General features: G+C 61.0%; 1 protein-coding gene across 4 annotated transcripts in view; it reads right to left on the reverse strand.

The window, feature by feature from the left end:
* Positions 1–227: 227 nt before the first annotated feature.
* Positions 228–14,864, reverse strand: part of LOC140912289 (integrin alpha-X) — a 33,244-nt gene continuing 18,607 nt past the window's right edge. Inside the window, exons 23-32 of one of the 4 annotated variants that reach the window (XM_073346480.2) lie at positions 14,001–14,084; positions 13,820–13,892; positions 13,600–13,707; positions 13,411–13,488; positions 12,495–12,617; positions 12,297–12,395; positions 11,920–12,030; positions 9,896–11,802; positions 1,030–1,129; positions 228–687 (exon numbers count right to left, since the gene is read on the reverse strand). In XM_073346480.2, the coding sequence (XP_073202581.2) occupies positions 11,659–11,802; positions 11,920–12,030; positions 12,297–12,395; positions 12,495–12,617; positions 13,411–13,488; positions 13,600–13,707; positions 13,820–13,892; positions 14,001–14,084 (820 nt within the window). In that variant the 3' untranslated portion in view covers positions 228–687; positions 1,030–1,129; positions 9,896–11,658. Of the gene's footprint in view, positions 1,130–9,895; positions 11,803–11,919; positions 12,031–12,296; positions 12,396–12,494; positions 12,618–13,410; positions 13,489–13,599; positions 13,708–13,819; positions 13,893–14,000; positions 14,085–14,864 lie in introns of all 4 variants that reach the window. The other 3 variants (XM_073346481.2, XM_073346479.2, XM_073346478.2) reach the window with 3 other exon arrangements.

A 14,864-nucleotide genomic window follows, 5' to 3' on the forward strand; every position in this document is an offset into this window, starting at 1 on the left:
TACATGAATGATCTCCCAGCCACTCATGAACAAGAGAGGGGCTCCAGCCAATTCCCCCCAGCTCCCTAGCCTAGGACCCCAGAGCTGTACCATCCTGCCCTGGTCAGAAGCCTGACCGCTGTGCGCTCATTACCTAGATTGCTGTTCCGACAAAAGGATAGTGGCGGTGCGCTAGCCCTTGTTAACCTGAGTTGAGATTCCCCAAGCACGTCAACCAAAACACACTGTTGTAGGTAAAAAATAAAACAGGTTTATTAACGACAGAAGGACAGATTGTAAGTGATTATAAGAGGTCGACATAAAGGTCACCTTAAGTAAATGAAAAGTAAACACACATTCTAAATCCTAAACTTTTACTCCAAGCAAGAGTTTTGTGCAAACAATGTCTCCCCCACAGATGGTACGCTCTCCTCAATACACGGGCTGGGACTGCCTGCCAGCCTGGGACCAAACTTTGCCAGTTCAAAGTCTTTGTCCTCCAGATCTTCTTCCAGGTGTTGAGTTTGGGGGGGGGGGGAGGGAAGAGGTCAAGGGAGGTTGTCACCGCCTCTCTTTCATATGTTCTTCCAGCTTGCTGGAAAGATCTTTGCTGTGACGTGCGATCGTTGGCCCCCAGGGCATACGTGCCTCCTCCCAGAAGTCTCTCGAATTGTGTGTCGATGAGCTATAAACGCCCTCTGGCTATTGCTGTAACTGAAAGGCTGGTTGTGGGTGTTCCCAACCTCACCACATATTTCAGTAACACACACACACCGCAAAGCTTCATAACTCCCCATACCATGACACCACACACAATCCAACGGGGGGTCTTACAAAATGCTCCCTCACAAGGCAGGCGCGGTGCCAAACGTAACACCAGCATCCTGTCACAATGAGGGTACCAAGCATCACACCCTCTTGTAATCCCCGACTCCTCGTTCCAGCTTTCCAACAGCCCCGCGCTGGCACCTGGCTGGCAGGGCCCTGGCTGCAGGGCCGCCGCTGCCAGGCGTTAGTAAATATTAACATGCAATGGTGTTAAACGCTCACAATGTGTTTCTACGCCAACCAAAATCCTGTTCGGGCCGTTTTTCTCGGTATTTAGTCCCCTGTACCTGGGAAGCTGAAAAGTTCTGCCCTGCAGCTGAACCTAGGGAGCGAAGAGAAAACGAACTCAGTAATGCGAGTGTGGAATCGTTTCTGGTCATAGAATATCAGGGTTGGAAGGGACCTCAGGAGGAATCTAGTCCAACCCACTGCTCAAAGCAGGACCGATCCCCAATTTTTGCCCCAGATCCCTGAATGGGCCCCTCAAGGATTGAACTCACAACCCTGGGTTTAGCAGGCCAATGCTCAAACCACTGAGCTATCCCTCCCCAAAGAATCATAGAATATCAGGGTTGGAAGGGACCTCAGGTTTCCCCTGATCTTTCCCCTGACCGTACGGACAGCACACGCATCCAGGGGAGGGACCCTTTGAAAGTAATTCAGGGCGTCTACGGACGTATGTTATGATTGCCAGCAGGGGCTGAACGTGCTCTCCCCTGGCATTGAGTGACGAGCTGCGGGAGAAAGCTTCAGGAGCAGACCGTGGTTGCAGAAACATGCCTTCTCCGCCCCTGTGCATGGCCCAAGTGATGGACTGCGGCTGGCGCTGGGTTACAGATCACTCTGGTATCGAATGCAGGGCAGTAAAGGGCTATTAGCCTGACTGTACGAGCAAAGGGCAGCAGGCCTGTGCTTCGCCGGCCCTGATCGACCGGGTCACCCTCACCTGAACCTTACTTGCTAGGAAGGGATAGAGGGGCCAAAGCCCAGGGAAGAGGAGCAGGGGAGGGGACGGGTGTTGGTAGCTGGCCAGTCCAGGGGCTGGGCCTTAGGCCTAGTTTGGGGACAGCGAAAGGGGCCCGCTGCTGAAGTCACCGAGAGCTGAAGCAAGCGGCAGCCTCTGGGAACGTGATGTCGCAGCAGTGGAGATTCGGCCTAGAGAAGGTGGCCGAGGGATAGTGGCCAGCAGCAGCGTTGGCCAGCAGTATCAGAGTTCTTGCTCAAGCCCCCCGCACCCCGGGGAGCGAGGTGAGCCCACCGTGATGACAACTCTCAGCCTTCGCTAGCTAACTGTGAGTGGGGTGCGGCAAGGGAGAGGGGAGGGATGTGTTAAGGGGCATTTGTTTGTCCGACTGTCCCACCTCAAGGGGGGAAACTGAGGCAAAGGACACGGCCCAACATACTCTGGGGCGGGGTTTGCTGATGGTCACGTGCTTTTGAATCATGCAGGGTGAGGATTGTGGGGAGAGGAAAGAGCCCAGGGGGGAGAAGGGCCCGTGTCTGTGTTTTAATAACATCGGGGGGGAACTGCAACTCTTCCCAAAGAACAACAGGGAGAAAACCCGAGAGAGAGAAAACGGGAACCAGAGAGAGAGAGAGAACGCGAGGGGGACTCGGGCAGAAGTGAGCAAGTCTGATGTTCACTGGGTTAATTGGCTGTTCCAGCGGGAGGACCCGGGGGGGGGGGGGGCATTTGGGGGATGGGTTTGAATTCCTCATTCCCCACCTTCCCAACCCTTATCAGTAACTAACTACCTGACCCCATCCCTGCTTTAGCCCCTACATTCAGCTAGGATGGTTGGGCAGGTTGGCTGGGTGCCCCTGCTCAGATGACCAGCAGTGAAGCAGCTAATCACATTGACAGTGAAACAGTCGTCATTATGTTTCAGAGTCAACACACAAATGTGCTGAATAAGGCCATTCCCACCTCACAGAGCTAACAGCCCAGGCTGCCTGCAGACTCAGGCAGACAGCACAGCACTGGTAACGCTCAGTCTATACTGAGACAGTTTCCTCGCTGCCACCAGAGATAGTCTCGATGTCGTGGTCTAGGTGTATAAACCCCACGCTGTTAACCAAGGGTTACTGGGAACCTGAGCCCCATTAGGTCCCCGGGTGGCACCTGGTGGGTGTAGGCAGAACTGGGGATCAAACCCACCTGGGGCGGGGCTGGGTCTCCATAAGGGTGGAGGGAAAGCAGGCCAGGAGAGCTGGGGGAGAGGGAGCTGCTGGGGGAGATGCCTGGGAGCTGGGAACTTGGAGCCAGAGCTCAAGTGTCGGAGCCAGGAGGAGGCTGGAGGAAATTAAGCCAGTAGCCAGCCCCTGCGGAGGGGCAATCCCCGTGACCATGCTCTGGCCCAGACTTCCCTCCAAGGCTCCCTTGATGCCACGGACTCTGGCGTCCGGGATTGCAATGAGCTGCAATGCCTGGCTCCAGTCCTCTGGTCTTCCCCCAGAGGTCAAGCAGACCTACAGGACCTTCCCTTTGATGGCCAGGGGCTATTTGCTGAACAAACAAATTCCAGACTGCATAGCCTAAAGGGCTCCCGGAAGACAATAAAGTCCCTCTGGCGACCCAAAGGAAGCCCTTTTAAACCGCAGGCCACCCAGCAGTGGCCTTTCCTCCTTAGGCCCAGACAGGACTTCTCTCGTAGGAGGAGCAGATACAATCGACGCAAGCTGTCACGTCTTCCTTCTGGGCAGGGCCGGGGCAATCCAAACCCCCCTCCCGGGCCCTAAGCGCCCCTTTTGAAGGTGTGCACGAGGAGAGATTACCAGTCCACAACCCGGGCTATTATCCTCTCTTCCTGAACCGTCTATCCCACTTCTACCGTGCATGGTCCCTTATTACGTCGGACCGGTGGCTGCTCCGCACGGTAGAGGCGGATATCCTATCCAATTCTGTTCCTCCCCACCCTCCCATCCCCCTTGCCCGTCCCTCTTCAGGGACCCCTCTCATGAGCAACTTCTCGTCCAGGAGGTCCAGGGCTCTCCTCGCTCACAGACGGTTCGTAGTGAACAAGGTGCATGACCACTTCGCGGCCCTCCCGTTCGGGCTTTGCACAGCGCCTGGGGTCTTCACCAAGTGCATGTCTGCCCTTACCTGGACGACTGGCTCCTCGGGGGCCGCTCCCGCCAGCAGGTGGAATCGCAGGTGCAGACAGTCAGGGACACGTTCAAACATTTAGGTATCATTCTCAATGTCAGCAAATCAGTGCTCGCTCCAACTCAGAGGATAGAGTTCATCGGGGCCGTTCTGGATGTGTCTCAAGCGAGAGCGTTCCTGCCAGAGACGCGTCACCTGGCCCTCTCGCAGAGAATCGGCACCCTTTGCAGCTTCCCCACCACCACAGCGAGGCAGTGTCTCCGGCCGTTAGGCCAGATGGCGGCCTGCACATACATGGTCCAACACGCCAGGCTGCGACTCAGACCCTTGCCAGCGTGGCTCGTGTCCGTGTACCCCCCAGGCCGCGACAGTCTGGACGTGGTGCTGACCATCCCCCGGCACACCCTCGATTCCCTCCGGCGGTGGCTGAATCCCCGCACGGTAGGCACCGGGTTTCCTTTTCACACACCCCAACCCACCTTGACTTTGGTAACAGACGCGTCCGTGTTGAGCTGGGGAGCACATCTGGGAAGCGCCTGGCAGCTCGGGGCCTGTGGAACTGAGCTCTGCATATCAAGGTCAAAGAACTCAGGGCGATCCGCCTCGGCCCGCCAAGCTTTTCTGCCTGGCTTGCAGGGCCACTGCATAGCGGTACTGACGGACAACACCACGGCCATGCTCTATATAAACAGGCAAGGTGGAGCCGGCTCGTCTCTGTCAGGAAGCCCTCCTGCTGTGGGGATTTTGTCTAGCCCACTCCTCCAGGCCTCATACCTGCCGGGCATTCAGAACGTGCTGGCGGACGGTCTGAGCAGCCGTTTCCTCGGGCGCGAGTGGTCGATTCGCCCGGACATCATCCACTCCGTCTTCCGCCGTTGGGGGTTTCCTCAAATCGACCAGGTTGTCACACGGGCCCACAGGAAGTGCCCAACCTTTTGTTCCTTCCGGAGTCACAGCCCAGGCTCGGTCGCAGGTGCGTTCATGATCCCATGGCCTTCCCGCCATTCCCGCTCATCCACAAGGTGCCTCTCAAAGTCCACAGGGACAAGGCGGACGTCATTTTGGTGGCCCAGCTTGGTCTCGCCAGTACTGGTACCCCACCCTCATGGACTTGTCGGTCCAGTCACCGATACGGCTACCTCTCAATCCCAACCTCATTACACAGGACCACGGTCGCCTCCTTCACCCAGACCTTCAGTCTCTCCACCTCACGGCCTGGAGAATCCGTGGCTGAATCAGACAGAACTCGCCTGTTCGGAGCCGGTGAGACAAATACTTCTGGAAAGCTGCAAGCCCTCTACTAGGGCCACGTACAGGGCAAAATGGAACAGGTTCTCCAGCTGGTGCATCCAAAGGCAGGTGCTCCCGCTCCAGGCTCCATCCCTTGTACCCTAGAGTATCTTCTGTACCTGAAAGCCCAGCGTCTGGCATTGGTTCTCTCAAGGTCCACCTCGCGGCCATCCCGGCTTTTCACCCAGGTGATTTTGGGCGTTCGGTGTTCGCTCACCCCATCGTGGGTCATTTCCTAAAAGGACTGGAGAAGATACATCCCCCATTGAAGCCCCCTATCCCAGCCTGGGACCTTAATCTAGTCTTCTCCCGCCGCATGGGCCCTCCCTTCTTGTTATCTTCTTGTTCACTCCTCTACCTCTCTTGGAAGGTTGCTTTTCTGGTGGCTATCACCCCCGCACGACGTGTCTCTGAACTGCGGGCCCTCACCTCGGAGCCTCCGTACACTATTTTTCATAAGGACAAGGTACAACTTAGACCTCAACCAGCTTTCCTTCCCAAGGTGGTGTCCCATTTCCATATCAGCCCGGACATCTTCCCGTCAGTTTTCTATCCAAAGCCTCGCAATGGCCCTCAAGAACAACAGCTACACGCGCTGGATGTTAGGAGGGCGCTCGCCTTCTATATCGACCGCACGAAGCCGTTCCGCAAGACAACCCAGCCGCTCGTTGCCTTAGCAGAGCGGATGAATTCGTGCTTGTTACGACTTGGTGAAGGCTCCTCCGCCTGCCATTACGGCTCACTCCACGAGGGCGCAGGCCTCATCAACAGCCTTTCACGTCGCACGACGCCATCGTCCGTCCATCTAGGGATGATGCGGCCTTCGGCAGAGCAGCACTGCAGTCTGCCATGCCTTGACTCGGACCCCATCGCCTAGGTAAGGCTTGGGAGTCACCTAACTGGAACCGATACAAGCGAGCCCTCGAAGAAGAAGAAAAAATGGTTACTCACCTTTGTAACTGTTGTTCTTTGAGATGTGTGGCTCATGCCCGTTCCAAACCCGCCTCCCTTCCCCTCCGTCGGAGTAGCCGGCAAGAAGGAACTGACGGGGGGTCAGGCCGGCAGGGTCGTATATAGAGCCACTCCAGGGGGCTCCGCAGCCGGCCCGACGGGAAAAGTTTCCGACAGCCGTGCACTGGGATAGATCCGAGCAACACATCTCGAAGAACAACAGTTACAAAAGGTACGTAACTCTTTTTTCTCGTACAATCAACCCACGTTTCATGTGACAGGTTGGCAGCTGGTGGCCCTCAGGGAAAAATAACCGTCACACGGCCCTGAAGCCAATGGGGTTTGGGGAAAACTGAGGAAGCCACGGAAGGCCAGTTTGAACTGGTACACAGAGCATGGGGAACAAAGGTCCCTGAAGGAGACCCCAGGACTTAAAAACCCTCCTGGGAGCTGAGGCAAATCGGAGATTTACAGCCGACCCTGGATGACCTGGGCCCAGAACAAGAACTCCCATCCACCCTTCGCCCCCTCTTCTTCTTACGTTACACCCAGGCTCGGCCAGCCTCGGGGAGTGCGTGTGTGAGTATGAAAGTGGGTTAGGGCTTGGGGCATTAATGCTTTTCCTTCTTCCTTTGAGTGACGTGGAGATCACCCATCACCCTCCGCTGTTATTTTATTATTTTATTAATAAAGCTTGAAAACTTCGACGCTTGGCGTGTTCCGTCATCTCCTCCCTTAAGGATCCTGCGGCCTCAGCCTGATCACCTGACACCCCAGGCAGATTGGTAACAGAAATCTGCCACAGAAGCCCCCTCTGTCTATCTGGAGCAGCTTCCTCCGGGCATGTGATATGCTCAGCCCCTAGTACCTCTATCTGACGGCGGGTCCCATCTGAGGGAGTGCGATCCACCGTTTCACGGAGGTCACTGCCCACCAGGAGAGCATCTCCCTTGCCCGGAGTATGGGAGCGGCCAGTCCCGAGATGGGCCCCCTCTGCCGTGTTCCCTTTTCGTCATGTCTGTATGAAATTGAGGGAGCAGCTGTGGCCTCAAAATATTCTGTGGGGGCCCTGAGGGCCACCAGCTGCCAGCAGTCCACATGAAAGGTGGATTGATTGTACGAGCGTAAACCTAGATGCCGTTGCTCAGTGTTGAAATCCACGATGGCCACCAAAGGGGGTAGACTTTCCCCGTTTGCTGTAATGATCGCCGCATAAGCATCCCCCCCCTGCCCCCCGCCACCATTTTCACACCTCTTTTCGACAGCTGCCCCAACCCGGGCGGTACTTTTCGGTGGCCACCATCGCCACAAGAAGCTTGGATCCCGCGCAGCCCCCTCCCTGCTCCCGTGACCGTTACGTGGCAGATCCCGGGCGGGCGAGCCTCTGGCGTTCGCAGCCCTGCAGGATGAGCCCCGACACAGGGGGACGCGGGGTTTCCTTCGAGGGCAATTGGCTGAGGGACACAATGAAAAGAATTCAAGGGTGCTCTTGGCATCCCCGGAGCAGCTGCGGACGGAGCCTGAGGATCAAGCCCTGACGGGCCCCATGGCAGCGGTGGGCCGGCTTGGGCCCACGAGCCGCAGCCACAGAGCTTTGGGGGACGCCGGCGTGAGAGCGGCCCGCACAGTGGAGACACCAACGGCGATCGCCCTGTGGAAACCGGCTTGCTGCCGGCCTGTGGGAAATCGTGGGGGTGCCGGACGATCCGCCCTGGGGGCTGTGGCCATGCAGGACACTGAGTCGTCTCCTGCTCCGCAGGGCTGTGACTCGGGAACGCCCAGGGCCGGCGACAGAGGCGGAAGCAGCTGCCCCAGTGGCCGAGGGTTTCCTGATGTCCGTGGCCCCGAGTCTCCCGTAATCGTCACTCACGTGTTGGGGAGCTCTGATCGATCATTCGTACCCAGCTGCGCCTGCGTCCAGGCTTCCAGCACCGAGCCCTGGCCCCAGAGAAGAACGTAGCCTCGTGGGTAGCCGTACACAGTGGGTGGGGAAACTGAGTCACGCCTAGTGTTCCTAAAACGATAGTTTCCCCGCCCCAGCATTCTCCACAAATGGATGGAATAGAAAAGACAGATGGGGGGGGGGCTGCTGTTCTCCCTCTCCTGGGACACCTGAACGAGGGGGCACTGGAGGAAGCCTCCCATGTGCCGCATGAGCGTGTCCTGGGGAACTCCCTGCCACTGCATGCTGCTGAGGCCAGAGTCAGTGGGTTAGAGCTGGGGGGGCTGGGAGCCAGGACTCCTGGGTTCTATCCCGGCTCTGGGAGGGGTGTGGGGGCTGGTGGGTTAGAGCAGGGGGGCTGGGAGCCAGGACTCCTGGGTTCTATCCCGGCTCTGGGAGGGGAGTGGGGGCTGGTGGGTTAGAGCAGGGGGGCTGGGAGCCAGGACTCCTGGGTTCTCTCGCCCGCTCTGGAAGGGGAGTGGGGTCTAGTGGTTAGAGCAGGGGGACCTGGGAACCAGGACTCCTGGGTTCTGTCCAAATCACTGCACAATAAGGGCCCTGATCTCAGCCGGGATCCATTTAGTGCTTTGGGGTTCATTATTCACTTGCACGTTCATTACCACTGCTCCCATTCACCTCCCCCTGTTATCGCTGTCTCCTCCCTCGACCCCTCCTTTCATCTCCACCCCCTCTTGCCCCCACCCAGAGCAAGACCTGATTTCGGAGCCTTTCAGGCCTGCTTCCCCCCGGAGGCGACATCCGTCGTGTCCCAGCCTGTCCCCAGCCCCCAGGGTAACAGCGGCTGGGTCTCTCAGAAGCCAGCCCCTCTCCCCTTCCTGCCGACCCACGCTGGGATCACGCGCTCGGCCCTGCCGGCACGTCCCGCTCAGCCGCTGGGCTCCCTTTGGGTTCTCCGGTTCCTCCCTCGCTTTGGGCCGGTTTCGGCTACTCCACGCCCCCCTCGCGGCTCCTGCCTCAGCTTTTTAACTCTCGTTGCGACCACCGGCCAGCCGTGCAAAGTCCGGAGGGAAACTGAGGCGTGCAGCGGCATCAGAGAAATACGACCGAGAAGTCCCACTTCGTCACAGTAGAGGGAATAATTTCTCAGCTCTTATTGGCCCCCAGCTAAGGAAGCATCCGGGCCCAGTTCCCTGGAATCTGCCCCCCAGAATCAACGTGTCACGGACGTCAGGAGCAAACGCACCCACGGCTTGCAAAGACACGATCACAAACCCAGCCCTGCCGCGTCCCTGCCCCGCCCGCGCCCTCTTCTGCCAGGTGACTTGGGCCACAGCATCACCCGGGGACCAGCCTCCGGGGCAGGCCCCTTCCTCGCTCCGCTGCGTCGGTCAGCTCCCAGCCGGCTGGATCAAAGCTCCCCTGCCCACCGCGAAGTCTCCGGTACCAGTTGGAATAAAAAGCTCTCCCCGGGTAAACCAGACTTCCCCAATATAGCTGCCCTCCGCCCCCGTGCCGCTGAATGACCCGTCGGGGTAACCGCTCGCAGCAGGAGTCAGGGGACCAGGCCAGGACTCCTGCTCCTTCACAGCAGGGTGGTTCACTGGGCACATTTCCGCATCACACGGCCTCTCCCCTGCAGCAGGGGGCGCTACTGCTCCCAGCCCGCTGCTGGCTTCATCCCAAACAGACGTCCCCCCCCGGGGTTAGTCCCCTTCCTACCCACAAACAGGGAGACACAAACAGGGAGACTTGGGGAGCAAAGTCGCTGCGATGCAGCCACCTCTGGGGTGGGGCAGCTGGGGAACAGCTGCATATAACATCACATGGGGACAGCTTACCCGGCTCTGAGATGCAGCCACCTCTGGGACATAGCAGCTGGGGAACAGCTGTGTATAACACCACATGGGGACAGCTCGCCTGGCGCTGAGATGCAGCCACCTCTGGGGTGAGGCAGCTGGGGAACAGCTGCATATAACATCACATGGGGACAGCTCACCTGGCGCCGAGATGCAGCCACCTCTGGGGCAGGACAGCTGGGGAACAGCTGCACAGCTGGGACACTGGGGCGAGCCCTGACTGCCGGGGGGGGGTCCTGCCCTCACGCTAGTCCCTGCAGCACCTGGGGGGTCTCCCCTCCAAGCACAATCCCAGCCGGACCCTGCTGGGCGAGCTTCACGAAGACCGTCCGCTCCAGCCCGAGGAGCTGGTCATCCCAACGCCCCCGATCCGCCTGCTCCCCTTCCACAGCGCCCCCGGCCACCCCGTCTTCGACCCCGGCTGGCACGACACCGGGCAACCCGCGGCCCCGCCAGATCCCAGGACCCGCTGGCCAGCGCCTGGTTCATGATCTTGCCATTTCGGGGCGGGGGGGGGCGACGGTCGGGCTCTGCCACGTTCGCGGCTCTGCGGCTGCCCACAGCCACCCCGCGGCTCTGACGTAATCGCGGCGCCCGGCCCGCGGGGACGGCAGGGAGAAAGCCCAGCGGCTTCCCAACGCCGGGCTCCCGGGGCCGGCTCTGGCGGAGAGTCGCTGGCTCAGGCCCGGGCGAATCGTGGGAGACCCGTTGCCGGTGGATGGTCCCGAGAAAACACACAGGGAACCCGAATATTTTAAAGACGGGGCGTTTGCCAGGGGAGGGGCTGTACCTCCTGACCCCCTGGATTCGCTAACTTGACATTTGCACCCCAAATGCTATCCAGTGCCAACTACCAGCCTGGCAGTTTCGGGGGGGAAGGATCTACAGAACCCCTGAATTACTGAACCGCAACTTAGCACCCCAAATGCTATCCAGTGCCTACTACTGGCCAAGGCTTTTTGTGGGGCAACAATCTGAACCCCCTAGACTACAGCCCCATATTTGCCCCCAAAAGTCTATCCAGAGCAGACCAATTTTGGGGGAGGGACTGTATCTCCTGAACCCCGGGACTAATCAACCCCAAATTTGCACCCCATATTCCACCTGGCGTCTCCTCCCAGCACAGCAATGGTCAGGTCGATCTGACGCGGCGTGTGGATTTTAGAGCCGCTTGAGATGGGACCTTGCTGCAGAATTTGGGGGACGACCTTAAATGGGCCGCAGCTAGACGTGAGCTGGCTCTGGGGGAGCTGAACCCCACTCTCCTAGCCGTGAGAGGGGCAGGGCAGAGCCCGCAGCCTGGATCTGGATCTCAGCGCCGAAGGGAGGTCGGAGTAATTGCCCCCTGGTCCCGTCATGCGCCAACGAAGCCGAGAGTGTGATAGAAACAGCAGTTCATGGTAGAAATTAGTGACCAAAGCAGTTTTGTCTCCGGTTTTTTCCTCCGGTTTAAAAACAAAGAAAACCACAGAGCAGAACCTGGAACAAAATAATCAGACAAAAGACACTTTCTGAAATGAGAACATTCCCCTCCCACGGCTGGGGAGAGAACCCAGGAATCCTGGCTCCCAGTCCGTCCGCCCCCCAGCTCTAACCACTAGACCCCACTCCCTTCCCAGAGCCGGGGATAGAACCCAGGAGTCCTGGCTCCCAACCCCCACTGCTCTACCCACCAGACCCCACTCCCTTCCCAGAGCTGGGGAGAGAACCCAGGAGTCCTGGCTCCCAGCCCCCCCGCTGCAGTGTCACGACACCCCCTCGGGGTCAGTGGATCCCTGCGTGGCGGGGGGCTCCGGCAGGGCGTTGTTTTCCTGCGGACCCCCAGACACAGTCTCCCCTCCTGGGGTCTCCTCCGGGGCCATGGGCCGATTCCGCTTGAAGAAGCCGAACTGGGGGAGAGAGAAGAGTGGGGGGAGGGGTGTTAGAGGGAGGGCGGCTCACGGACGGATGGACAGACAGACAGGCCGGTGTCAGGCCAGCCAAGGAGCTGGGGAGGGGACACACACCTTATACAGGAGCCCGACCATTACGGCGAGAAGCAGGACGCCCCCAATGGAGCTGCCGATAATCACCGGGACCGGATTGAAATGGGAAATTATCTCCACCTCCGTGGTGATCTGAGGAGAGACATGGTTAGGGGAGAGAACCCAGGAGTCCTGGCTCCCAGCCCCCCTTGTTCTAACAACTAGACCCCACTTCCCTCCCAGAGCCAGGAGAGAACCCAGGAGTCCTGGCTCCCAGCCATAACCCACCAGACCCCACTCCCCTCCCAGAGCAGGGAGGGGCCCCAGGAGTCCTGGCTCCCAGCCCCCCCGCTCTAACCACTAGACCCCACTTCCCTTCCAGAGCCGGGAGAGAACCCAGGCGTCCTGGCTCCCCGTACCTGGCTGTACTGGAATTCCTCTGGCTGGATCTGGAAGTATTTGGTCTCGTCGATGCTGACGGCTGCTTCGCTGCGGAGCCAGACTTTGCGGGCTTCCAGCTTGAGGACAGACGGACAGAGAGGGGGGTAAGCTGTGGGGACAGCGGGGGGCAGCGTGGCCCCATCGCGCCCGCAGCGGGCGCCCCCCGCCGGGCGTACCTGAGCTCCGTCCTCCGGCCTACACAGCTCCCCGGAGAAGTTAAAGCTGCGGGATTCTCCACCGGCCAGGGAGGCCACCTGACACCGGACCCGGGTGCAGACAGACGCCCCTAGACACCCGCGCTGGGAGCAGAGGGAACCAGAGTCAGACTCCACCGCCTGTCCCAAAGCGCCGGGAAACAGCCGCTCCTCCCCAGAGGGGCCGCGTCCCAGGCCGGGCGAGGGGTCCCCGTGTGCCCAGCCACCCCCACCCAGAGGGGCCGCGTCCCAGGCCGGGCGAGGGGTCCCCGTGTGCCCAGCCCCCACCCAGAGGGGCCGCGTCCCAGCACCGGGCGAGGGGTCCCCGTGTGCCCAGCCCCCCCACCCAGAGGGGCCACGTCCCAGCGCCGGGCGAGGGGTCCCCGTGTGCCCAGCCCCCCCCACCCAGAGGGGCCGCGTCCCAGCGCCGGGCGAGGGGTCCCCGTGTGCCCAGCCCCCCCACCCAGAGGGGCCACGTCCCAGCGCCGGGTGAGGGGTCCCCGTGTGCCCAGCCCCCCCCACCCAGAGGGGCCGCGTCCCAGCGCCGGGCGAGGGGTCCCCGTGTGCCCAGCCCCCCCCACCCAGAGGGGCCGCGTCCCAGCGCCGGGCGAGGGGTCCCCGTGTGCCCAGCCCCCCCCACCCAGAGGGGCCGCGTCCCAGGCCGGGCGAGGGGTCCCCGTGTGCCCAGCCCCCCCCACCCAGAGGGGCCGCGTCCCAGGCCGGGTGAGGGGTTCCCGTGTGCCCAGCCCCCGCCACCCAGAGGGGCCGCGTCCCACCACCGGGCGAGGGGTCCCCGTGTGCCCAGCCCCCCCACCCAGAGGGGCCGCGTCCCAGCGCCGGGCGAGGGGTCCCCGTGTGCCCAGCCCCAGAAGTGGCTGCATCTCAGCTCTGATCTTACTGTCACTGGTTCCTTTGGGGTCTGGGCGGCAGCCCCCATTCGGAGCGTCAGAGGCCGGGTGCATGTGAACCCATGTTCCTACCAGGCAATGGAGAAGGTTATTCCAGGAGAGAACCCAGGAGTCCTGGCTCCCAGCCCCCGCCCCCCCGGCTGTAACCCCTAGACCCCACTCTCCTCCGTCCCACTCACCCCACTGCTGAGGTTCACAGATACGTCCCAGATGAAGCCGAGTTCGGCCCGGATGGGGAGTTCAAAGGTCACAGTGACGGGCACAGTGGGGGGCCCCAAATTCTGCACCTGGGGGGGCGGGGGGAAGAGGGACAGCGTTAAAGGCGGAGAAGACAGGCGGGAGCTCGGCGTACGCAGATATCGCTGCGCCGAGCGGGCCCGGTCTCAGCCGGCCGGTCACCTGGTAGCGGTGGGCGATGGCTTGGCACGCCGGCAGCTCCGACGGGACGCTGACGTAGGTGCTCGAATCCAACCTGGGGGAGACGCGGGGGGGTCAGTGTCTGTGAGGACCCCAGCCCCCCATGGAAAGGGGCCTGCCGGGGCACGAGGAGCGGGGGAGGGGAAATCGGGGGGGGGGGTACCCGGTCACGACGACCCCGACCGGGCGCAGAACCGGCAGCTCCCGCGTGGCTGCGTTGTCCGCCAGGGTCCCGTTCTCATTCTGACTGCAGGGGAAAGAGGGAAAAGCGGTTCGGATCAGCCCCGGGTCGGGACCTGCCCCCCCTGGCCCCCTCTGGCCCCGGGACCCCTCCCCACACAGCTGGCAAACCTCTGTGTGCACAGAGGGAAGGGGGAGCAGAGCCAGCGGGGGGTGGAGGGATGGGGGGCTAGAGGCAGGCAGGACGGACGGACGGGTGTTGGGGGCCGGAGGCGCATACGGGAGAGATGCTGTCGTCGGATTATCGACGGCCCGTCACCGCAGGGAATCTGCCCGGAGAGGCCACGGCCAGCCGCAGCGAAGAGGCCGCGATTTGCCAGGTACGCTCAGCTTCTTTCTCCGTGCGCATCACCCGAGCCTGGCGGGTTACATGTAGGTGGGGCAGATCTGTATTTCCGGACACGGGCTGTGGGTCAGGGCGACACCCCCGGACAGATTGGCACCAGCCCTGCCTGGCCTGCCCCATGGCCCATCCAGGGGCGTCAGCTGTACCATGGACCCATTGAGAGAGGCCGAGGGATGCAGCTAGGAGCCAGCAGGACATGTAGGGACAGTGTTACCCACCAGTCGCTGGGAGGATCTGCTCCCCCTTCTGCAGCCTGCCCTGTGCCTGTCCAGCGTGGGCTGCCCCAGGCTCCCTGGACACACGGGATGGATGGACGGACATGTGTTGGGGATGGGTGGATGGCAGGAGACATGGATGGCAGGGGAGATGGATGGCAGGAGAGATGGATGGGTGGGTGGATGGCAGGGGAGATGGACGGGTGGGTGGACGGATGGATGGATG

The sequence above is a fragment of the Lepidochelys kempii genome, chromosome 6, assembly GCF_965140285.1.
Source record: "Lepidochelys kempii isolate rLepKem1 chromosome 6, rLepKem1.hap1, whole genome shotgun sequence".
NCBI classification, from domain to species: Eukaryota; Metazoa; Chordata; order Testudines; family Cheloniidae; genus Lepidochelys; species Lepidochelys kempii.